Source organism: Semicossyphus pulcher, unplaced genomic scaffold, assembly GCF_022749685.1.
Source record: "Semicossyphus pulcher isolate SPU_LCO1_2020_fin unplaced genomic scaffold, fSemPul1.0.p SCAF_8, whole genome shotgun sequence".
Lineage (NCBI taxonomy): Eukaryota > Metazoa > Chordata > Actinopteri > Labriformes > Labridae > Semicossyphus > Semicossyphus pulcher.
Genome location: NW_027211759.1, coordinates 21944595 through 21970532, shown reverse-complemented (window position 1 = coordinate 21970532; position 25938 = coordinate 21944595). Strand labels below are relative to the sequence as shown.

Here is a 25938-nt window from a genome sequence, read left to right as displayed (position 1 = left end):
ATTTAAGTTTTTATTTCTTGTGTTTGTGAAGCACTTTGAAACCAGGTTTTTTAAAAGTGCTCTATCAATGAAGCTTTACTTACTCACTTACATGAGTCGAGCCTAGTTATGACTAGCGAACACAAGTTTCTCCTCGGTGTGAGAAGAGCCTGCCTGGTATTTCTGTGGTCACAGCCACACCCTTATGTTCTTAAAAACACCCATGTCCTCTTACTCAGCAATAACACTGAGTAATACATCGTCTGGCTGATATTATTGGCCGCTTTCAGTTTTTTCTTCAGGTTCTTAATCTTAGCAGACACATAAATCATTTTTTAATTCTTAAATATTTAAACCTTCTTAAAATCACTTGTAACTCAACATAATGTATTCAGAATACTAACAAACACTGTAGGATAAGTTTGCTAAAGAAGAGATCTTTCCATTAAATTCTCATCTACATACAGGATTTCTTTACTTCCTGTCCTGCTTAAATGCACACTGCCAGTTGTGTGGCCTAATCGATACTGCAGCTCCCTCAGTAATGCCACCCACCTGCCCCCTGCAGTGAGTGCGGCAAGTCTCTCCTCTCCTGGCAAGGGCTCCGACTGGTCGGCCAGGATCCTCTCCATCTGCTGCTCTATCTCCCGTGGCAACAGCAGCCGCCCATCATAAAACATCCAAACCTTGTAGAAGCGTCCCTTATGGTACACAGCTATGTGTTTGCTCTCGTTAGTGTGCTGAAGTACGTCTGGGAGAGAAGAACCAACGGTAAGGAGAGAGGAAAAGAGGGAGACAGAGAGAGACAATTGGAGGAATGTTTTGAGAGGTGCCTGGGAGAGGAGCTTTCTGTTTTAATTCATGTATGTCTCTCTGCAGCCTTAAAATGGAGAGTGGTCATCACAGCATTTTATTTCCGGGAACATTAGAAGTGTTAGTGATCAGCTCTTGGTCCCAGTGATAAAATGATGTAATATCCACAACATCCAGAGTCAGTTCTTCTATTTTTGTCTTTCTTATGATGAAATATTCATTTAAAGGGGAAAACTAAAGTGAATTCAAAGGGATACTATATGATGGGAGGGACTATCATGTTCAAAAACTACAGCAGCTTGAAATGGGAAGTGCAGGAAGTGAGATGAAAAGGAAAAGTAATTTTGGAACAGGGCAGTGAGTGGTATTCAATGAATTGAGGCAATGTTTGTTTGAACACAGCGTGCAGCCAAGATAAAACAAGATTAGCCTCTTTGATTTTGACGTTGTTTTGGTGATGCTGAGTGTTCAAACAAGCATTGTCCCTGTTACAGGCAAGACAAAGGAGAGGATACTTACGCTGTCAACAACCCCAAAAACAACAGCAATGTCACATCTAGGTAAAAGTTGGCAGTTGCCCCGTTTCCTCTTACAGTTAGGACATCGCCCGCAATGTCAATATTTTTATTGGATCTGACCACTGAGAGCGTATTAGTTTAATGAAATGAATTTGGAAATTACACTAAATAATATGTTCTAATTAACACTTCAATTTTAAACTGACCCTCCTTTTACACATTACTAAAATCAATAACCCCCATCTTTCTGTCTGCCAATTCCTCTTATAAAACTTATTACGACCCGAGGGGTAAACCTCAAACTCACAGGCTAATGATTATATTTTATATCAAGCTGTAAAATTGTATCAATTGTCTTTTAAGTAATAATCTCGAAGATTTTCATTTAAATAAATGTCACTATCTATCACCGAGTGAGGTAACACAATGGTGATTGAGCCAATGGCTCACTGATGAAAGCCTTTGCATTTGCAGTATGACAGACTGGGTGTCTAGCGCGACTTTCGCAGAAAGAAATCACAAGCAGCGCCTAGTTAGTGACGCGTTTTCCATCAGCCAGCAGTGGTTGGTCTGCCAGAGAGGGTAGGCGGAGCTAAGCGGCTGCTTTTCCGGTCTCTGTAAGTATTGCGAGTAAACAGTAATCTACTATGGCTGAACAAATAAAGAAAAGATGGATGACTACAGATACAACTTCAAAAATAAGTGAAAAACCAAAGAAAAAGAAAGAAATTTGACGCTCAGATGAAAGCAAACGGAAAGAGACCGTCAGTGAGGAAAATCAAGAGTTACAACCGGAGCCAACCGTGGACGTCACACATGCAACATTAGCCCCTTATACACTGCCAGTTCAAGGCAGGATTATTACGCCTTGGTTACGTTTCATCTTCTATGTAAAGCGCACGGAGGTATAATGGTGGGGCGAAGTTGTTCTGCCTCTGAGCCGGCATCGGAGGTAGTAACAGAGGCGAAACAGCCTCTGTGTAAACAGCAGAGTCGGCAGGGTGGAACAGTGCCGTGCGTGTGTATTTGAAGCACGAGCTGTTTGTTTACACCTCGCACACGTTTTGCTTCCGCAACGGCGGAATGCTATTTAAAAACACACACTGGGCCGCTTAATGCCGGCGTTGCTTGGTCCAATGTAAAAAGACAAAGACAGCATGACAGCAGAGCTTTGTTACGGTGTTGAGGCGGAACCGCAGTGTAAAAAGGGCTTCTGTTGGGATATCTGGGAATATTACCGTTTATCGCCATAGGTGCCGCCAAAGAGAACGAAACTGAGATCTTCGAGATTACAACTTTAATTTAAAAGTAGTAATTTGAATGTATTCACAATTCACTTGTGTCCACTACAGCCACAGAATTTAAAGCAGCTGTCAGGGCCCCAAGTGTCTCATTTGTACTACATGAATGTATTATGTCTTCAAACCTCAACATCTTGGTTCTGAGGTTTCAAGCTTTAGGTGTTACATCATGCACGTTGAATATCATGTTAGTTCCTCTATGACTGAACAACAGCTCTAAATCTCGTGTTTCAAGTTCCTATTTAAAAAAGAGAAGTACTTTAAAGTATCCAGGTCAGTCACACTTTGACACTTTCAGGTTTTATCACTATCACTGTTTTGCCTGCTCAAACTGTAATTTGACTCGCATGCAAATTAGTCCTTTAATGTTCACAGACCAGCACACATGCATTACTAACACATGGAGGTCATCTTATCTCTATGTCAAACACATGGACCAATGTCCCAAGGAGAAGTACAGTAGGAGTAGTGTGGAGGAGGCGGCACTGCTAAAGACTCTACCTGTGTCTACACCTGGGACACGACTGGTGTTGAACATACGCTCGTATTGGGCTGAGCACATGGGAATAGTGTGTAGGAGCATGAGCTGAAAAGCAAAAGGGGAGAGTCAAACACATAGAGATGACAAACTAATTCACTAAAATCCCGAGAGAGAGCAGCGGCAGCAGACGCTCCTACAGGGACACGAGCATGGATGGAGAGGAGAGGGAGCGATGAGGATTGGTTTGGAAAGCAGTCTTAAGGAGCAGGAGGGAACTCAGAAGGCTGCCAGAGGAGGAGACATGAGCAGGGTCCAGAAACCAGTGGTCTGCCATCTCATTGCCAGCAGCAGAGCCCTGATACTTGCATTAAGAAATATGTATTTGAGAAAATAAAGCACTACAAATAATTTTTTATTGCCCAAATAGATGTCTAAAATAAAACTAATGAGGAAGTCAATGAGATAGGGTTGTTTCAAGGCTGTGCTGTCGAGAATGAGTCTGTAGTCAGGGTTTCTGGTGGCTGTTGCCATGGTAATAGCTAGGATCACGGGGTAGAGGGGCAGAGGGCACGGCAGAGGTGTGCCCTCCTCTTACCTGTCTCTGAACCAGGGACGCGGGTGGTGTTAAACATCCGCTCCCACTGAGCCGAGCACAGAGGAACCTTGTTTGCCAGCAAGTAAATCTAACGCAGCGTCCGACACAGCGAAGGGACAAAACAGTAAAACAGAGACAACTGGATGTGAGTGTGTGACAGAGAGAGCTCATGCATTAGTGTTTGTACATGTTCTAGATCAATGTGTGTTTATCTGACATGTTGTAGATCGGGTGTCAGGATTGTGCAAATGTAAAAGAGAATTTGCACTAAAGCATCATGCAGGTTGGAAAAAGGAGAAGGACTGAAAGAGGTGCAGGAAAGAAATGACACTAAAGAGTGTCAGTAAAATCACCAGCATTCACTACGCCTGACACAAAGCTTGTAATCTGGCTTTGCTTGTAATCACAACTATGCTTTCAGTAACAACAAGCAGGAAGCGCAGCACACGGCTCATTCCAAAGTTAAAGTTACACAGAGTGAGCTCAGGACATAATCAATTATCTGCATAGTCATTGGTGAGATAACAAACTTACTTTGGAGTACACAAGAAAGGGTGGTGACAGATAAGTGATTTCATTGTAAACATTAAAAGAGAAACTCGCTGAGATAACAGCTATTAATCAATAAATCATAATTGACAGAGTTAAACATTTACATGAACTAATGTAGTATAAAGTCATTTCAAGAGTGAAACAGGGAGACAGAGGAGCTCTGTACTCACTGGCTTGATCTGGGCTCTGTCCAGCTTTCTCCTGTACAGCATGATAGCGTGGATGGCGTTACCTGCCCTGGCAGCCTGGATGGAGGTGGGGAACACATACAGGAAATCCTGGAGAAAAAAGACAACAGCAATCCAATGGGTTACACTGTCCTTTAAAATACAGAGGCCAAAGACGTGACTTTGAAATGCAAACAGAAGAGCATCCTGAACACAATGTCTCTGCGTGATCAATCCATACATTCTTTGTTGTTATTTGGGTCAAGGACCTCATGTACACATACTGTAGCTATCATAGCCTGCTATTTCAAGCATGCTGAGTGTTGTTCCACTGACCCCACACCAAGTCTACTTCCTTTTTAAGATCATTTGTTGGGCATTATCGGCCTTTCATTGAAAAATAAAGCAAAACAAAACAGGAAGCGCAGGAGAGAGAGAGAGAGAAGGGATGACATGCGTAAAGGGCTGGTGTCATACCAAATGGCTTGGGTTCGATTTAAACTGAAGCAGCTGTGATTAGGACTCAGCCATAGATGGCATGGGCTCTACCTACCTACTCATTTTTGAGTTGGTGTATTTTCACATGTATTATATATCATCATTTTGTCCATTAGGTATATACTGATACCTATCTTTCTAGTGCATTGGTTCTCAACTGGTCTAGCCTTAGGACCCAACACCACCTCCTTAATGACAAATCACAACCCTAATTTCTGCAGTGTTTCAACCACTCAAATATATTTAATGAAAAATGGTGCAAGTTTGACCTGAGACGAAACAAAACATCACAGTACATCAACTTCACAAAACACAACAGTATAATAGTCAAGCTGAATGACCAGCAGGTAGCAGTGCAAGGAAAACATTCACTCTACAATTCTACATTCAATTAGCAGCCTTTTTAAATGCAACTACTGTCAGGTTCAGTGTATACATGGAGTGTAAAAAACTACACGTCTACTGCATGCATGTCATAGGAAACCCATGTTCTTCAAAATAAAAGCGCAGCACAGACTTCTTGCCACAAGTTTTTTTTTCCCCGAGCGCAAATCTGCGACCCACTGAAAACAGCTCCGCGACCCACTTTTGGGTCCCAACCCACCAGTTGACAACTACGGCTCTAATGTGTTTGTATTTGTTATTAATATTGTAGCGTTGCGGGGTAGCTAGACAGTTGGAGGAAGAACGAGGAGGAGGCGATGTGCGTTGCTAGCTCAGTAGAGCCAAGATTTATTTCCTTGTCGCAACAACAGCTAACCCGTGGTTGAGGTGTCCCGGGAACAAACAGGTTGGCTAAATGCTTTTCTGGCTTAGCTCTTGCCCGCTCAACATGCGTCTTATTCTTCCCAGAACGCTGAAGTCCCACTTGATAGTAGCTTAATAAGAATAACTCCCTCTTCCCTCCCCCGTAACTACTTCTCAGCCTATTATCCACTACGATGGACACCTGCCTCAATAAACAACTGCAAAACAATAGCAAACATAAACAGGAACCTACAATATCATTATTATTGTATTTTATTTATTTAGTATTTTGTCCTTTATTATTTATTTGAACATTTATTTGTCACTTGTTTACCCTTGTCCTTTACTTTGAGCAGTTGTAACAAGTGAGTTTCCCTCAATGGTGGATCAATAAAGTCTATCTTTTGTGTTGATAGATGATAGGACTGGAATGGTGATGTCAAATTTATGCTCTCTATCTATTAACCAAACAGACAAAACAGGTCAACAGCACTGTGTCTGTAGCAGATATGAGTCATGCATGCCAGGCTGCAGTAACACACCAGTCTACTGTCTTACTGCAGAAACATACAGAGGGAGCTGTGGGTCTGTGCAAGGCAGAGTCCCTCTGACTGACCCTCAGTGGTGGACAGTCATGTTGAGTACACCGGGTGCATGATCAGAGATCTGACACTGTAATTCAGTGATTGTAGCTTTGCCAAAAGAAACCAAGACTACAAGACTGTAGTTGCAATGAGTTCCTCTGAGACAATGAAAGACTTTATTTCTACACACATACATATTGGACTTAAGTTGCTAAGTATGTCCTTTCTACCCAGCTGCGCACCGCTATCATGCACAAGATTAATCGAAAAGCGTATTCCAAAACCTTAAAACAACCTGAGCTACTGCTTGGAAACAGATAATTAGAGAAATCTTACCATGGCATAATAGTTGCTGTTGACCATGATGGGCCCACGTCCTCTGAGATAAATATACTCCTCCCACCAGTCACTGACCTGTGAAACACAGAGAGAGGGAGAGAGAAGAAAAAAGTGTGACATTATTAGCCCCGCTGCATTTCTAAGCAGTTTGAAGCTGATTCAAGACCAAGGAAAGCATCCAAAACGGTGACAAAAGAGGGCAGACGACAGAAAGGGAGAGGAATTCTTTCTAACTCACGTAGTTGGAAGCCCACCAGGACTTCAGTTTAAGGTACCACTGCAGCCTGGGTCCCAGGTTCTTCTCAAAGTCTTTAGCCAAGCCCTCCATCCGCTCGTACTGCTCATCCTCCATGAGTGGGCGCACTGACTCCAGGTACTATAAACACACAGACATGCACAGTCACATAGAGCGGGGCAAAGGGGTCATTGGTTTTGAACAAGGAAAGAGCAGATAGGCCAGTAAAACTAGTCATCCATTGTTTCTTCCTGCAGATAGTGACCAGCAGGCAGGAGGTTTGTTTAGTGTCTCTGCCCTGGGCAACAGAGTCCAGAGACAAAGAAGATGACCTGAGGAGCTTAAAACAAAGCAAAACTTTTCCTGCTAATTGTTTGCATTGCATTTTCAAGTAGTCAGATTGGAAATTTATTTAGAGTCTGACTGAAATGTAAAAAGACGTGACCGAGAACAATGTAAATGTAAATGTAAAGCTTAGGGGCTACTTTGCTTAAAGGGGACATATTTTAGCTATACATGACAGGTGGAAATTACCCTTCTGCAGGTGTCCTTGACAGCGGGAACAGGGAGCCGTGGAAGTGAGTTCTGGAAACTGTAGAGCATTGGCTTCCTGCCAGAAAACACCTTCACTAATAACTGAAAAGCAGAACAGATAAGAGAGCAGAGGGGGGATTAAAAGTCATACTTTGTTTTACCAGGAAACCTGCAGGGTTTTAGATAAAGTGCAAACTAGACTAATGAAAATGACTAAAGGAGCAGTCATAATATGGCAAACAAACTGTCTGTCGTAAGCAAAACAAGAAATGATATGTTGGACTAACTTAAATATTGAACTTTAATGATATTAAGGCTTTATATGGTTTACCCTTAAATAGAAAAAGTCCTACAGCAATGCATAATAATGGAGCACGAGTTTAAAGCAGCACGTTACAGTACAAAAAGTTAGTGTTTCATTGATTCACCTTGAAGTAGAACAGTTAGCCATTGTAAGCCAGTAGTGAATAGCCACCAGCTAAATGTGCACTCCTACCCTCACACATCTGGCTCTCACATGTTGTGAAAAATATCTCCCACATCAAACTGAATTCTTGACTCATGTAGACAAGAAGCTCACTATGACATTCCTGTATAAATCAGCTCTGAAGTGAACTGAACAGAAGAGCACATTCATCGTCTCACCATCCACAGACGAGTGGAATAGGACACAGAGCCGTGCCGCGCGCGCATCCAGCCGTGCCAGGACAACAGGCACTTTAGGACATTCCTCATAATCATGATTATTGTGACCCACAGGCCCGTGCCCACCAGGACCCCTCCTACTATCTTCTGGCTGTCTGTGGACATGTATTGACTGTGGACAGAGACAGAGAGAGGAGGGGAGAGAAAGACAATTAATGGCATTTAGCAGCTGCCAGACTGGACCGAGGCTGAAGTCAATGAAGTCGCATTGAATCATGAATGACAAACAATGACTGTTTAATAGTCAACAGTAAGACCCTAAACCTTCATTACTCAGTCTGTGTGACTGATAAAACATTATAAAGTAGAAGAATTTACATGGTGTTCCTGTAACTTCAATGTGTTTGATACAGTGTAAAACCCAAATCTGCTCTGATCTTACACAGAGTACTTTTTAAACATTTGTGGGGGTGTTAACCTTAACGACACTGTCATAAACTACGTCCTTGACTTGAAGGAGAAGCACAAGCAGTGTTGATAAGAGAGGCATTTATTGAAGCTTTATTGAACTGTTTGCATAATAACAGTGTGGTCAACATTGTTAGCAAACATGAAGAATGGGTGTGTAGGACAGTTGACGTTAAATCTGATGTCAGAATGAGACCGGAATAAATGATAACAAACTACTTTATTATCTGTTGCAACACTTCGCCTCGGGCTGCATCAAAACACGCTACGTGTTTTCTCGTAAATTCCTCATGCATGTGCATAACTGCCCAAACACATCAGCGCCACTGCTGTGCATTTTTTAAGTTGGGGTATTTTCAAATGTTGTATTTTATATCATCAATTTGTTCATTCCTATCATGTACCCTAGTCAACTCCTACTAAAGAACACAGCCAATCTCTACCATATGTGTTAGGGAACCTACTCTCTACAACTGCGCCAACCTTTGATTGAATTGCATGGTGGTTTTGTTTAGACATTAAAGGGCCAGTTCACCAATTTTCAACCTCAGTTCTATCATGCCATTACGGGGACATAATGCCATTATGATAGTAACAAATGCCATTTCGCTCTGTGCCTTTGGACAACGCTATGCACTTCTCCAAAGGCCCTGGAAAACCTCCGCCAGACTACGTAAAACACGTCATAAACTACACTTTCTCATTCTAGGACGCCCGCCTCAGATGTCATGTCTCCTTCAAAATCGTCAGGTTTGAAATGTAGACTGCAGACCTGAAGATTTATTAGAGGATCCACTGGTATATTCTCGTTGTATTTCGGATTCTGTACCGCTCTGAGCCATTGCCTGCAGTGAAACGGTAGTATTTCGCTCCAGCGTCTCTCGCTGGCCCATTCCTGTCAGAGGGAGGGGCGCAATGCATGCTGGGTGTTGTAGGAATGTACAATGGGCGAAACCACGAGCTGTTTGTACAACTTTCTCCATAGCTATGGTGCCAATTTCAAATATTATTGCTTCTATCGATAACAGAGAACACCAGCTTTGACTGAGAGTGGCTTTTGCCAGGGGAGAATTGCTCCTTTAAATCAGCTCTCCCGTGTTTCATATTGTTTTATGAGGCCAATAAAGGAAAATCTCCAGCTTTCTCTGTCTGCTTCGAGAATAAAACAAACAAACAAACAGTAAAACATGAGCACCTCATGATGTCAGTGGCATTACCTGATGGGTATATGTTGGCCCAGCTTGGCAATCAACCCCAGAGAGGGATCCAGCTGTTGGTATTTATTGTAGGACATGTAGGACACCACCACCACCATGAACCCACCAGGGCTGCCCGGGTACACACCAGTCATTACCCCATTCTGTGGAAAGGTAAACCAAATAGTGGATTACAAAGGTTATTGGAGGTCATCACAGAGAGCAAAGACTCTATCAGAATAGAGTTAATAAAATCATTTATTTCATAACACAGTGTTCTTAATCCTGTTGACACGTGTAAGGTATCATTAATTACATAAACAAAAGAGGAATGTATGAAAGCACTAGCAGGTCCTGAGTGACTCAGTGTGACTGTTTGTGTGCCAGCCTTTGACCCAGTTGTATGTTTACAAAGAAAGGACAGGAAGGTCACTGTTGACAGTTCATGTGAAACCTTCCAGTGCGATGATGTTTATTAACAGTAATTCAGTCCGGGCTCTTAACCTCATACTGGACAGAAACCCTCTAACATGTACGCCACAGCTCTCACCTTGAAGCGGATGAACCTTTTCTTCCAGGAGTGGAGGCCAGAGAGGTAGATCTGGCGTAGAGCCTCGTGGCACAGCTGTAGGTCGATGCCATCGGGGGTGACGGTGAACTGAAAGGCCACCGCCTGGTGAGCTTCTGCCATGGTGGCTACTGCTGAACAGGGTCACTGTGGGTAAGGACAGTGCGAGACAATGAACTTAGTGCAAGTACAAGATCCAAGAGAGCTTCTATCAAACACGAAAGGTACTAGCTCAGAAATGTTGACCATCCCACATCTTATTCATCATACGTATATTCTTTCTCACTTTATGTTCATGTGGATGGTAAAACCCTTTAGTAAATTTATCACAAAGTCAGGTTAACAGTGATACTACAAAGACTTCAGAATGATAAGATCACAGCAGACAATGTACGATCAAAACATCCTGATATCTGTCTGACAACTGACCAGCTCCTTCCACGGTTCCTTGAAATGAGTAGCCCTCATTCCTCGACTACAATAAAGGTTATCTTATTACCAAGATTTAATCAGTTTAAGGTCTTTGTAGGGAAACGGCCGCTGAGAGGAAAGGGACTCTTATTGGATTTGAAAGGAACACTGACAGAGTCAACACTGAGTTAGACAAACAACTGCATGCTAACTCCGAAGCACAATGCTGTATAAACTGTGGGTTTATGGGTCAAATTGTTCCAGCCCTAAACATGAGCACATATGAGTTTGACGGGCAGCTGCTTTGAGTTACTAATATAAACTTTTTCACTTATTTTTCTCCTTCTGTCTCCACGCCTCAAGTTTTGAGTCACCCTTCTTAGTCATTCTAGCCTAACACCGGCCTTAAGACCACATTTTTGTTGCCTGTATCATCTTGGACTTTAGGTTCTGTCTCAGACCTGAGCGCTCAGTTTACTAAAGCTAGTTAAGCACAAAGCTGTGGTACGATCATTTGACTATGTCTCAGAGATAGCTTCTGTCTTTGTCCTTTCTAAAATGCCGTCATGTGCACTGAAACTTAAGTGTATTTATTAAAACATGACATCAGATATTCTTTGAGGTAAAGACATTTTGCCTGAGGACTGCATGGTAAAGATGATTTACAGTTGTAGCTGCATATCATATTTTAGGACACATCACAAATGAAGGTATTCACTTCATCATAAATCAGCTTGGTGTGCATCTTAAAGTATTTAGTGTCTATCAACAAAACAGGTTCCTGCAGGCACACTTCAAAGGAGATGCACTGGGAGAAGGCTGTGTTGTATCAGCTACTCATTTCTAAACTGGTTCAGCTGGTGCGGCATCTTATCCTTTACTAAAGCGAGAGCCGACGCAAGGCAAACTCTAACCTTCAAGCTCCTTTAACTTTACATGTGTTAACCTTAGTAAGCGATTACATGTTAGGATAACATTGTTATTCAATTATTCTGAATAGGTTATGGTAAGGTGGATAAAAGGAGAAGTGAGTGTGGAGACAAAGGGCAGGTTAGTGGTTAACTGATTTTAAGCCTGCAGAGGGGACCAAAGCCTATTCTTTGCCATGCGTTAACACCCCACCTTCAGTTGTGAAGGATTTCTGAATACAAAATCTTCTCAGTTAAGGGAGCTCTGGGAAATAACCTTGATCACAGGGGAGTCTGGTCTGAAGCTCATACTTTGGATAAGGAAAGTGTTAACAAGACTCAATTGCCAATCTTTATGACTGCAGACCTTATCTTTTGTAAATAGACTACAAACATTTAGATTTACGTTATTCATTTATTCTTTTAATATTACAGCCAGGACAAGTTGGTTAGCGTTCAGGAGGTATTTACTATATATGTAAGAAATTACAGATGTAATAATTTCCTATGCAAAAGTAATATAATAATAAAATTAATATAATTGTAATATGCTGCACTATTTATAATAAGATATCATAAGAAAAGGAATATATATATATATATATAAACATACGTATATATTTATATATTATACATTTGTATTATATTAGCATCAAAATAAATAAAGAATAATACAATTTAGTTAAGCCTTTATCTGACAAACACTGGTATAGGACACCAGCAGTATGTTTGTGTGCACCAGACAACCACCTGGATGATAAAGCTCTAGTGGCGTTGTCAGGGAACTGCTGTTTGCAGTTGCGTTCAATTGCTGTGGGAAATCTAAACGCCTCACGAGCATACGCGTAAAATAACTAGTTTAAACGACTTAAAAAATATTGTAATGGACCGTTGACTACATTGATCTTAAGTCTGCTGTTTTCGCGGTTATGTTATCCTTTAACACCCCGCGTTAATGTTTGTTATATAAGGTTTATGCTGGCTTGCTCTTTTTTCTACGTTTGCAGCACCGTTTCTCTTGCAAAGCTCTGTTTCGTTTCTGAAAAAGGAAAGGCTTTTTCTTTGCAGAGTCCATTTTTATTTCATTCAACAGAAGCACTTTGAAAGCAAGACACGTCGTTTCAGCATTTTCAGTAATCGGAAGGAGCAGCATCCAAAAAGCGGTGTGTTTCAGCAGTCTGTCCCTTCCCCCCAGCTACTTTCCAACATCACATGATCCACCCTGTGCTGCAGAAACTGGGGGAAAGGTCGCAGCGCTGCGCCGCTTAGATACCGGCTAAAACTGCAAACGCAGTCCTCACAAAACCTCGTACGCCGGCGAATATATCCCATTATGCATACCAATAACCCACAGAGAACATATCGTCTATTTTGAATAATATATAATAGGCGTTTGCTCATTTTCTACCATTTAAAGCATATGCAAAAGACTGTCTAACGTCAATAAATCATGTAACTACCCCCAGCTTTCATGCACTTTGCGTTGCATATCTGCTTCATGATTCTGACCACAAACGCCACATCATCCCTCTCATACAGCCTATTCCCAGGTGCCATTACTAAATACTTCAACATCAAACACGCATTTACTGCCGACGAATATACTCCACATATGTAGGTTACATATTTTTTTTCTGGTCATATATCAAGTGTCCTGCCCACGTGGTCTGTGTGAAATGGGGTCACTAGTGTGTGCACCCCCCTCTTGGTGTCAGACAACTATATTGTATTTATTATTGAAAATAAGCAGCGTTTAAAGCCACACGTAAACAAACAAAGAGTGTTAGCTCTTCTTTTACGATGCTATTACAAAAAAGGACACCATGACAAAACAGCTTTTACTGACCTTCACTGGCAGGTGACATTAACACACCCATTTACCTTTTCCAAATTCCTCTTTAGTTACTACCATGTGCTACAAACACAGACTGCTTCATTGTGTTATTACAGCACCATATGGCTGTACATGTATTATACATGGGCTGTCAGGTGGTTGTCAATGAATGACCTTTACTTGGACTTTTGTCTACATTACTGTTATCACCAACAACGCAGGAGTGCTGACCAGGTCCCTACCTGGATCCTACAAAAATACAATTGCAAAAAAGTAAAGTCATTAGAGGTTTAATGTTAAATGCAGATATTCAGCAGAGGCCTCTTAAACATAATTTCACAACCTAATGTTAAAAACCAAGAGTATGGCTGTGAGTGCAACACACTGACCAACCTTTATATTTAGTTCCGACTTTCGCAAGTTAAGATTTGCCTGTAAACTTCATTTCTGACTGCTACAGGCCCACAATCCTATTATGACAATGCGAAACTAACAAAATGTAGCGTAGGTCCTGTTACCACCGCGCAGACAGAAGCACTGTGCCGACAAGGAAATGCAAAACTGACATGAGCTCAAAATGCGCAGACATGTCGACAGTTTTACAGGGTTTGTTTAGCTTGTCGGGTTTTTTTTTTTCTCAAAACCCCTGCAGCCATATTTGCACAGCCACTTCCAAAACTGCCGGGGGAAAGAGAGAGAGTGTCAAGACTACACTGAGACACGCAGTGAAAAAAAGTGAATTATTACTCACCGACCCTTTCTGTCAGTCTTAGAGCTGAGCTTTCTGTTTTGACGAGGATGAGACACGGCCTGTCTGTCGGCGGGGACTGCTATACTCTCTGCATGAATGAGAGCACAGACTTGTACACAAGGACAGCCCCTTTTAGTGGTCTTCAGAAAGCGTCCCAGTAGGAATAGCGCCCCCGTGAGGTCAAACGTGCTAAAGACGGGGTTTTTTGAGGACAGCAGGTAAGAAATGCAAAGACAAGAGACTAGATACAGACACGATGTACCCAGCACTTCATGTACCCCAAGTACAAGGGATGGGCATGGTATATAGAGCACAATGAAATGCATTCCCACAGGAGGGGGCACTATGGTTCAAATCTTCTGGCATGGTATGTGGTATTTTTAAATCACAATATGATATAAATAGAAATGGTCTTGAAATCCTTTGCAGACAGGATCTCAATAAAGAATGCCTTCTTTGGGCAATCTAGTAATACTGTAAAGTAATGTCAAGCAATACTGAAAAAATAAAAAGGTACTTTTATTACAATTACAATTTATTTAAAAAAGACATCTTAACACTGTTATGAAGGAGTCTTAAGCAATGACTTGCAACCTTTCCTAAGATGGTATAACATAGTCTGAGATATTATAGAAGTTGCTACAATGGTATAACTCTATGCCATTAGAGCTGGGTGATATGGCCAAAATCCTATATCAGGATATCGGATTTTTCATATCTCGCTGACAATATATGTCACGATATATTTTATTGTAATTGATATATATTGTAAAAATTGCTGTAAAGAAGTTCAGCCGCTGGTTTTGTGTCACGACAGAGACGATGTAAAAAGACACATACGATAGACATTTTCATACTGTTTTAACAATATATATTGTCATATTGCCCAGGTCTACGTGCCATAATCTCAATTTGATCAATTTACACCACTTCATAGCAGACATGTTTATAGTCATATCCACCAACTCTACAGATCAGTACAATAGCAATATTTAATCACAGGTTATGAAGTTTCTGCAACAGGAATAGTTACAATAAAAGCAACACCTGTACTAGCTTAGCAGCCTAGCCACAAATGCTACTTACATATTAAGGTTTGTTGACAAACATTTGTTATCAATGGAGAAGACAACAAAATATTAAAAAATAACACAGTAAATACAAGAACAACATATATTTAACGAATGTAGTGTTTGTAGGTTGATTGTAATGCACTACATTATATTTGTGTTTATGATTAATATTGGGTGCACCTCTTTATATTATTATAATTACACCATGTCACTTACAGAGTATTCCTTCTCTACATATGGAAATGTAGGGGACATTGTCAAGAAATCAAATGTATCCTAAATAAAGATACAGCTCCAGTGATTATCTTATAATTATTACATTAGAAATCAGTTGATAACCTCAAACAATGCAGGCTGAGCACATTTAGCAGTTGTCATAAAATACTGTAATGTTTAGGACTTACGTTCTTTCTTTCAACTTGTGGCTGATCAGAGCTTCTTATCTCTCTTTCTTTCTCCAGCAGGTCTTCTTCTCTGTAGACATTGAGGCTTTTCATAGCAGGAAAAGCAAAGGTGTGAGTAATGCATTAATTATCATTCTGTTCCATTTAACTGCCACCCAACCAGGGTGCAAATATGCACAATACAAGTGTCCTGGCCATCTTTAATGTCGTATTATGTCCCTGCCCCATGTGGCTGCTCATGTGCTCTCTCAGATGTTACCTAAAGCTTTCTTGTCTTCTGCGTCAGAAAACTCCAAGCCCAGCCACAGTCAAATTTAGCCTCTAAAAGCCGGTCCAATTAACCACAAATAACAAGAAAAACCTGTGTTGCTGTGCATTATCAATGCCAGTCAATTGTTCCTAGTAATCATCCACCTACAGAACTCTTTCACAGTAGACATTATGACATGTCAAAGCAGGGAAACAACGGGTGAAGGCTGCACTGCACTTGGGATAAGCCTATGAGCACACCAAAATAGGCATGCTGAAGAATAGTCAGGTATTAGCTTTGTGCTAGTCAATCTGTCTGCTGTGAAAAAAGCCAGACAAGAAAGTCTTAACGTAGGCCTTTTTCATAGCAAAGATTTTTCTAAGTAGTGTGCGCTGACAGTGTGACAGTGAGTCAGCATGTACAACAGAGAAGGAGCCTGACACCATAGCAGCTAAGTTCAGTTTATTCATTTATTAATATTTATTTACTGTTATTATTTCAATCTTTAAACCTGCACATTTTTCGACTTAGACTTGTCAAATGTTTTCCACAAAAAAAGGCTACAGCGTGGTTAAAGCAGGCTTCAAATCAGTGTGAAAAACACAACACAAGAGGGCACTGTTGCACACTGTTGTAGATCACGGGTGGTCTTCAGGCACAAGCAATGTTCTGAGGAAGGGGAGTGATTTCGACCACTACATTTAGAAATTCCCACTGTTGACATTCGTTGGTAAAATTACCCCACTCTGTTGCATTTATTTAGGTGAGCCACATCAGCACGATGGGTTGTTGCAATTGAGCCACATTGTTGAAACCTAGTGGCCAATCATGCTGTGATACAGTCTGCAGTTTGAGTTAATTCTAAAGATTTAAAAGTAGATGTTTGTACTTGAAGGGAAATTTTCAGATAATCTTTAATATATCACATGATAGTTTCCTATGATAATTGTTTGTCCATTACATAACCCAACATAAAAGAGCATTTGTGCAATATTCACCACTAGTGCCATGTCATGGCTTTTAAGTATCTGACACTATCTTGCCATGATAACCACAACATTTTCATGATACACTATTCAACTGTCGTAGGATAAATTATGTGCCATTATTTAACCTATTGCCTTTGTCTGATTGGTTCAATACCCAGAGTAAAGGAAGGGAGATAAATTTGAAGGAACACAACATGTTCATGAGATGGTTAATAAATAATAAGAACATACCTTTATGATGAACAAAATGTTTATACTTTTTCTGCCTTTCAGTTTTTCATACTGGATTTTGTTCACTTCTTTGAGGGTTCTAGTAGCTAGACTCATGTCAGAACTGAAATAAACAATCTAGGAAACAACAATAAGTCTGTGTCAATGACAGCCATAAATCAAAAGTCGACAGTCAAAGCTCTAGCTCTTTAACAACCATGCACCAACGTCACAGCCTCCCTTGTATGTCTCGGGTTTGTCCGCAAGATGGCCTAAGATGACCGTTTTCTGCATCTTAAAGGCTTTGGTCATCCTGTTAGTTTGTAGGCAACTATTCATTTTAAAGCTTGAAAATGGTTATATGCTTACTCAAAATCTAAATTACATGAACGTACTGAGCTGCAACAGGCAAGCGTCGACATTACAGCATTCATTGTGGCTAACACCAAACAATCAACTGACGTCTGTCGGAGAGAGACTCAATAGAAGCGAGCAAAACCGCAGCTTCTTACATTTATGCAAAACCAGGAAGAAGAATTTGAACTCACTAGTTGGTTGTAGTTGGGTGTCGTATTGTAAGAAAAACACGATAAATGTGATGGCTTACCGTCTTTTAGGCTAGTTCCTGCACAACACTCAAACTTTCAGTCAGTCTGATAGCCTCGCCTCCCGCCGCTGCTCGTGCGCGTGCGTCGTACTGTCACTGGTGAGCCGCGTGCCAGACAGCTGCAGCAGCCAGCTCGCGGCATGAGGAGCTGGGCTGGGGGGGTTTGACTCCGTTTGACCAGCATCGATTTCAGCGAAACTTGTCGATAGTCGTGGACAAGCCTTCAGCACAGTGACAGCGTTTGGGTGACGGCGAGGAGGAGAATGAGAATAGAGGATTTTGTTTCTACTTGTAGGTACAGAAACACAGAAGAAGAAGAAGAAGAAGAAGAAGAAGAACACGGGAAATCAGCCCATAAGGTAAGCAGCGACGGCGGTTTACTACTACTGAACGTTAGCGTCTCTTCTACACTGTCGCCTCTTTACACTCATTACTATTATTTACGCTGGAGCCCCATGAATGTGTGTGGCCATAAAATACTTGTCGCCTGGGTCTCTTTGTCTGGTCCTTTTGTGTTTTTACAACTTGCCTAATCTTCTACGGAACAATAACGGAAGCATTTCGTTGTAATTTCAACGGTTGCTCGCGCGCGTGCTAGCATGATTGATAGATTTTAAGATTAATGCTGGTACTTGGTTGTTTGTGAACAGCTACTCGTTCCTGTAAGAGGACATGGCTAGTTTACAAAACCCGCTGTGGTGAGGACAGTGAGTGAGCGCTTCTCTGGGGGAATTTCTCATTTTGCATCACCATTCACGGGCTTTCCAGCTGTTAAATGGCATGTGAACCCTGGCTAGTGTGGCCAGAAATGTGCTTTATGATGGGATCCGCCTCTAGCTGTCCTTAATTTTCTGGTTATCCACTCCAACAAACATTATTTGCTTCCTGCTGTGCTGTAGTGTCTGCTCACGGAAACAATTCTCAATCTGTTTTAGACTTTACATCCAGTTCCGCATTTTAATTAATTTATACATAGAAGGTATGAGACCTATAATGGACAGGACCTATAATTTCAATAGAGATATCAGCCTCTGTATTTTTTCTTAGGGATGCAAAATATTGTCTTTTTTGCCGATATGCCGATATTTTCGAACTCTTTTTGCCGACTGCCGGTTTAAATACTGATATATTAGGCACATTTTTTTTCCACCGAATTGCAGAGAACATCCCTTTAGTGGAATTGATATAATGCCTACTCTTATTGTAGTGGCCCACTGGCAGATGCCTGAGATGGGCAATTAAATTTGTAGTGTTGAATGAATGAGATTTGTCCCCTCCTCGCATGATGCTGAGCACAACCTTGCTGTCCATTTCAGAAACTTTGAAAAACTGCCATACCGCATACATCTTGCACCCTTCTTCACACTTGATGGAAGTGGGGTAGTGCACAGTGCAGAGTTAATGTCATAGCATTATGTCAAGCTTTTTTAGGGAATCATTTAGGCATTATTAAAGTGTTGTTTTATTGGCGAAAAATATCAGCAGAAAAATGACATATCTGCCAATGCCGGTCTGTCATTTTCAAGCTATAATCTGCAGATACCGATAATGTGCCGATAATATCATACATCCCTAATACATAGCAGATATGAGACCTATACTGGACCTATACTTTTGATAGAGGTACAGTATGATGAACTTGTGTATTTATTTTTAAAAATGAGACAGTCCTTGGAACTGGGGAAGGCAAGATAGTACACGCACAGCCCACTGCATGGACTACAGATGCCCCTGCTTCTCTAGAAGTAGGCCAGTCACTGGTCTGTGTGTCATGTCATGCCATGCATGGCCCCCTCTGGAAGGTTACTGGGCGTCTCACTGGTTCATACACGAGGTGGGGGAGGTTACAGAGTCTGATGAGGAAAGATCTCCAGCAGGATTTAGCTCTCATCCTCTGCCAGATGTCTGGTGGTCATTGTTTAACTGTTATCCCCTTCTCCATGTGTTTTTGTTTTCAATGTTCTGTAGCAGATGTGCATGTTGCTGATGGCAAGTAAAAATTACATATAGCCAAGCTGTTTCCCCACATTTTAAATATGCACTAAAGGAAGTTAGAGGAGACTGTTTTTTTTGCTTATCTGTACATGCACACATAAGGCCTTTTTTTAATTGTTGCTATGTTCAGCCTTTGTGTGTGTTACATCGTGTGTCACAGTGCTTATGGTTTGGAAGAAAGCACCACAACGGAAAGGTGACAGCACTATTGCTGTACTGTGTGTGTGTGAGAAAAGAAGCATGTGAGAGCCCAACCAGCAATCCCACAGTATTTCTTTCTGTCGTGTCCTTCTCTGCTCTTCGTTCTGCTTGGGGTTAAGTGGTTGGATTTATGATTTCTGTTCAAAGAGGGAAACTTTTTGTCATAGGTCTTAATGGGGGCATTTCAAAACTGGCATTCCAATATACATGATTTGAACCTCTTATATGCTTATAAGATTGGTGTATCCATAATAACATTTGTGTTAATATGGCCTTTATCGTATTTCTTTACTGCAAAAATTAGGAAAAGTCTTAATTTTGTGTTTTGTCAGCGGGTGCAAAGTTTGACTATAAGAAATTGATATGTTCTAAAGTTTTCTTTGTAGAAAGTGTTCAGGCACTTGAATGTGCCCTTGAACTCCGATCTGCCTGCCCTCTCTGATACCAACAGGATGTGAGTTTCGTGTGAGGCAGAGCATGTGAGCTCTTATTTTGTTTTATGCCCGTGAATGGGCCTCAGTCAGCTGCATTGGACTTTTTTGTACTCTCAGAGTTAGTGACAAAGTCTTTTTGCATTTTTCTACTGTAAATTACCACTAATCCATTATGAGGCATCAAAAGGCATTTTATGTAGGTTTTTTTTCCCTGGCTGAACGCATTGCAGCAGCAGTGTAAATAAAAAGTTGTGATATACTTTTGTAAACAAAATCCTACTGATGAAAAACATAATCAGTCTTATTTTAAGACCATTTCAACGTCCGTCTGTGGTTCTGTTAAAAATCTCTCTTCAATAATCAGCAGCCTTTATTGTACGTGCCTTTGTTGAGATAATATTATTTCAGTGAAGAGGCATCAATAGCCTTTTTGTCTGCCTGAATGGCGGCTTTATGATAGATGTCAAAGGCCTACAGAAGCACCAGTGTCACAAAGCCCTCCAGATAGTGAAGCCTTTTGCATAACGAAAAGAAGACAGAGAGGCTTTGGCCCTGCTGTGTGACTCGTGTAATGCAGAGTTTCAGTGTTGTCTTTTTAGGGTGAATGTTTTGGTCCGGAAGGGTCATGAGGTCCTGGAGCCTATGTCAGCACACACTGGAGCATAGACAGGATTATGGGCACACTCACATTCACACCTGCGTGCTATTTTGGGTTTCCAGTTCAACAAACTGAGGGACTGTGGGAAGAAACCCTTGCAGACACAACATGCAACTCCATACAGAAAGGCCTCAACTGGCCAGTGACTTTAAGCCATTTTAGTCTCATACTGATGTATTCCAACTGCCACACTGATACATTTTGACTATTTGTAGTGCCAAAGTGATAAGACCAATGTTGGATTAGTTAATCAAGAGAAAATTGATCACAGCGATTTTGATAATCATTTAATCATTTAGTAACATACGAAAATGGCCAACCTTCCCCTGATTTAAGCTTTTCAAATGTAACAGTTTTTCTCCCTTTCTCCTTTCTATATTATTGTAAATTAAATGTATTACCATGTGTGGACTGTTGGTCTAATAAATAAAGCAAGTTGAAGATGTCATTTTGGGCTATCGAAAATTGTGATGAGCATTTTTCAATTTATTTCTCATGTTATGGCCTAAATGATCAATCCAGTAATCAATAAAAAATAACAGCTTAGTTGATAATAAAAATGACTGTAAATGAAAATCGTCAGTGGCAGCCATACTTGCCAAGCAACGTGATAAGCTTACAGCACATTCGTGTGTTGGTGGTAGACTCAGAGTGAGCCTCTGCCAGAAACCAGTGTGAAATTTGCAAGAGCCAAGTTTGTCTATAAATTAGCCAAATCTATTCCCCCTGCTCTGTAATTAGCGAAATCGAGGTCACGCTACTGTTGAGGCGGTAGATTGTCACAAAGGTTGAAAACATCGACAACGCTGAGGAGATGAGTGATAGCTCTTTGGGATAACTGCCCAATTATCTGTTTGACTTTTGGCATTTGAATAAAGGCTAAATTGGGCTATCTTGGAATTTCCCCTCTATGATTGTCTCTAGTTTGTGTCTTTTTTAGTTGCCACTTCTGGTTTGTTTTTGCTTCACATACTTAACCTCTCCGTGTTATGAAAGATCATGGTGAAATTACAGTTTCCATCCAGCGTAAGGCTGCTCCACTTCTATGTCCCATAATCCTCTGTTTCTCTCCTTGTAATCATCAGTTGAACATGAAAACTATGATAACCAAATCACCAGTTGAGTGTGCCTCATTGAACTTAGCAGAATTTCTGTGTTGCTTTTGACTCATGACCAGCTGACTGGTCCTGGTTGGGCTTTAGTCATTTTGTAACACCCTCTTATGTGGTCACCTTTTGGAGTTATGTTACATTTTGACATTTCTTAAGACCAGTGCTGTGCTGTAGTGCCATGCAGGGTTTGTAGTAGTATCTGATCTCATGTCCTGAACTTGGTGATGACTTTGGCTTTTGAATCTTGGTGCCTTGAAGGAAATTACAGAGACATCTGTGGAGTTTGTTAGGATATTTTTGAGGATGGTTAGAGAAAAGATGCAGTTTAAAAATAACATGACAGTCAGCGGAATAGGTCAGGTTGCATAACTTCCTTAAACAATGTGTGTTTCTCTTGTGCATTTCATAGCCATGCATTATTGATTGTTCAGCTCCATAAATATGACTTTACAGAGCTTTTATAAAATAATTGTTCCAGTTTTGACTTGATCCACTCCAGAAAGAGCAGCCATTTATGAGAACGTGGCTTTCTCAGCAGGGTCCTGAGGTTTTGTGTTTATGAATACTGTTCCCTTGACATTCCTGTCCTCCACATACCACCCCTTGAGAAAGTGCTGCCACTCTGGGAAACAAGGCCTCACTGGCTGGCCCGCTACTTCTGCTTCTGAAACTTTGTGTGGTCATTGTTATATTTAGCCCCCCCCTCCCCCAGGTAAAGGGGGAGGCAGGAGCAAGAACAGAGACGGTTCTCAGGCTGGGTCAGATGCTGGGTGAGGTGCTCGACTGCCCCCTTCCTCAGGCTCCAGCTTGTTATTTCCTTTGTCAAGATGAGGAAAGGTTAAGTAGATTTGGATGGTGAGGGTTGTTGTTGAAACTGAGCTCTGATTGCTCAGCTTTGGAAAAAACGATAAAGAAGAGTGACAGAGCTCATACAGAGGGGAGCAGGACAGACAAGCCCCTCGGGGAAAACAAACTGTTCTCAGCCTTGTGCTTTTTCCCCAGTCCCAGTGCTCTGGATGTTTTAGCTGCTGGGTCACATAGTCTCTGTGTCGCTTCTATTTTCTATGCATAAACACAAGCACTACAGGCGGTCAAAAGAATCAGAGGGACACAGAGGAAAGAGAGGCTCAGACAGCATGAAAGACAAGGACTCTCTTGTTAAGGAGACTTTGTCGCTGGCCATCAATGCTTCCCAGCACTTTCTCTCATCAGCCTAATTTGGTATCATTTCTCTCTTTGTTCTTAAGTTGATTTCCTTGTTTATGTTTTCTCAGTCGTCTCTTCAAAACAGTCAAGTTAAGATTAAGTTAACACAATTTGCCATGCTTTGCTGTGAGTCAGTAGACACTATGTGCAAGTCTCCAGAGGAACTACTGGGGTAAGGCTAGACAATTGGCTATTGTCCATTCACAGTCACACCTGCAAAACACATGTTGGGCAACATGGGGCTTTGCATCCTTGTTACTGTCTGGAGGCTGATGGTATTGGAGTGTCTGGGTTTTATTTACATACGCACATCATTGTTGTGAGTGGTCATTACGGCTAACATGCTTCGAGATGGCAAGCAAGATAAAACTCTCTGGCTACTATAAGAGCCTGGAGCCTACAGTGGTCCAGTGTGAGCAGCTCTACTGTATCTCTTAACTTATATCTGGACTCCATACTGTCGTGTAAAGAAAGGGCCAGCTGTTGAACATCTCATACCAGCCTGCTTAGATTTCCTGTGGGGTGACTTTGTGATATTCTAAGACTCTGAGGGGATTCCCTATTTGTAACAGGACTTTGTTTTCATCTGCCAAATTAGCTTTGTGTTGAGAGTAAATGAACAATAGATCCGTTGAGGTGGGCAAACTTGGCAGGAATTTGTCAACCTGAAACGGGAGCTATTCTAATAGCAAAGTGTGCAACAATGAAAGCATTTTTTTACTCCAAGAGACCAGCTCATATAACTGACAACGGTATCGGCCAATACAGAGTAACAATCTAATTCTTGTGCGATTACAAATAAACCTTTTTGATACCTTTAGGCAAAGTTTGAGCACGATTTTCCACTGGCACTCCGGGCCAGTAACTTTCCAAATGCACTGGCGCTGCCATTAAAACCACTGGCCCTGAAATAATTTGTGATTTTGGTATTATTATAACGTCAAATTTGGTTTCTCCTTCTGTAAGGGTGCTTATTACTGAATATGTGTTCAATTGTGGAACTATTATAAACTTAGAAAAATAGATCAAAATAATCATGGGTATAAATAAAGAGGTTATTTTTTAAACGAAAGCCTACCGTCTCCCACTTTCTGTTGGCACACACACAACCTCACACTGTGTGTGCGCTGCAGGAGTAGCCATTAAAAGTAAACAGTCTGCAAGAACGTGCACCGGGACGAGGTGCCGCTGATAACGCGGTTCTGCGTAGAAAGTACATAAGGACTCTCCCATCTCGGGAGGGCTACTATTGTGGGCTTGTGGATCCTACTGGCACACCGGGCCAGTTAAATGCTTTATCTACTGTTCCAGGGGGGTTACAAACATACCGTCGGGCCACCAGGCCATTGCTTATGTCAAGCCATGCTTTAGGTCTACAACTCTTGACAGCAACACGAGCATTACCCTCAAATTACACAGGATCTTTGAGAGTACCCTCAAATTCCCTGAAATTCCACAGGATCCGTCTCCGGCATGCTCCGTGTGCGCCGCGACTTCCGGAGTCGATCGCACCCATTCAAGTCAATGCTGGTGATTCCACAGCAGGTATGTCAGTCTCTGGCGTGTCCCAGAAGTGTGTCTCCGCTCTGCTCCGCTAAAGAAATGTGCCGGGTCTGTTTTTGATGGAGGCCGCTTCATCTCAATATTAAACACCATGTACAGACTGGTACAGACTCCCATTTCTTTTCCGTTTTCATAACAACAACACTAAAATCTTGAAAAAAGAACACTTAATTAATTAAGTAGTGTACTCAGCCATGGTAGAAGCACTAAAATCACAGAATGATATCCAAATGAGCAGATAATCAACCTCGGAGGTGCAAACTGAACTGTTGTTTGTGTGTTGCTCTTTTTAACATTGATGTTATCGCGTGATTTCGCAATTCTCGTGCGATAACGTAGTTCTCCCGCGATCTTGTGATCTCGCGAATTCAGCTGTTTGGGTAGTAGCACCACACTGCCATTGTTTGCTATTATCACATGACAAAAATGCCCGAAATCACCTCATCTATGCTGCTACATGCTTCTATGCTGCTAGAAAACAGAAATGGCTAGTGGCAGCTATAATGAATCCATGGTGGCAGCTCAGAGCAACTTGCTGTGTGAGCTACATTTTTGGAGCTGCAAATAAAAAAAAAAGTCACATTAAATAATTCGATTTTTTTAGAATCCTGCATTTTAGTTGGAGGCACTTTGATACAGGTATTGGAACAACTCTAAATCTGTAACTCCAAAAGATACCTTGCCCCTGCTGAAAATAGAGAAACCTCCTCTAACAATTATTCCCAGATCCCCTCTCACTGTGTGCTATTTTCTGCTTCTTTTGGGCACATGCATACTGACATGCAAACACTCTCTGTGTGTCTGACACCAATTAAAAACTCAAGCTCTGAAGCCATCTGGGACTTGGGACTTCTTCATGTGGAAATTAGAGCCATGTGGTCGCTTGTTAGCCTCCTTCCTTCTCCGAACTGGAATGATATGCTTGTTCCCCACAATCACCATGAGCCGTCAGCATCGAGCTAATGTAATGAAAGTGATAACAACATGGAGTGCATTACAAGGTATCCTTTGCAGGTTATTGAAGTGATTTGGGTAATAATTCACTAGATTAGATGGTGATAATTGTGGATATAACTGTTATGGTTAAATTTTCTTCTTCACGTCATGGATCC

At 41.4% G+C, this 25938-nt stretch overlaps 2 protein-coding genes across 5 annotated transcripts in view; one reads left to right on the top strand and one right to left on the bottom strand.

Annotated features, from left to right (window-relative positions):
- The window catches only part of cpt1ab (carnitine palmitoyltransferase 1Ab (liver)), a 24651-nt gene extending 6932 nt beyond the window's left edge, over nt 1–17719 (bottom strand). The window contains exons 1-11 of one of the 4 annotated variants that reach the window (XM_069686022.1): nt 17658–17719; nt 15602–15686; nt 10203–10367; nt 9674–9816; nt 7989–8160; nt 7344–7445; nt 6813–6950; nt 6572–6649; nt 4410–4517; nt 3688–3775; nt 535–730 (exon numbers count right to left, since the gene is read on the bottom strand). In XM_069686022.1, the coding sequence (XP_069542123.1) occupies nt 535–730; nt 3688–3775; nt 4410–4517; nt 6572–6649; nt 6813–6950; nt 7344–7445; nt 7989–8160; nt 9674–9816; nt 10203–10343 (1166 nt within the window). In that variant the 5' untranslated portion in view covers nt 10344–10367; nt 15602–15686; nt 17658–17719. Of the gene's footprint in view, nt 1–534; nt 731–3112; nt 3198–3687; nt 3776–4409; nt 4518–6571; nt 6650–6812; nt 6951–7343; nt 7446–7988; nt 8161–9673; nt 9817–10202; nt 10368–14124; nt 14284–15601; nt 15687–17657 lie in introns of those variants that run through there. The other 3 variants (XM_069686021.1, XM_069686024.1, XM_069686023.1) reach the window with 3 other exon arrangements.
- The window catches only part of LOC138612651 (USP6 N-terminal-like protein), a 24604-nt gene continuing 16350 nt past the window's right edge, over nt 17685–25938 (top strand). The window contains exon 1 of the mRNA XM_069686019.1: nt 17685–18016. The gene's annotated coding sequence lies outside the window, so the exon portion shown is untranslated. The remainder of the gene's footprint in view (nt 18017–25938) is intronic.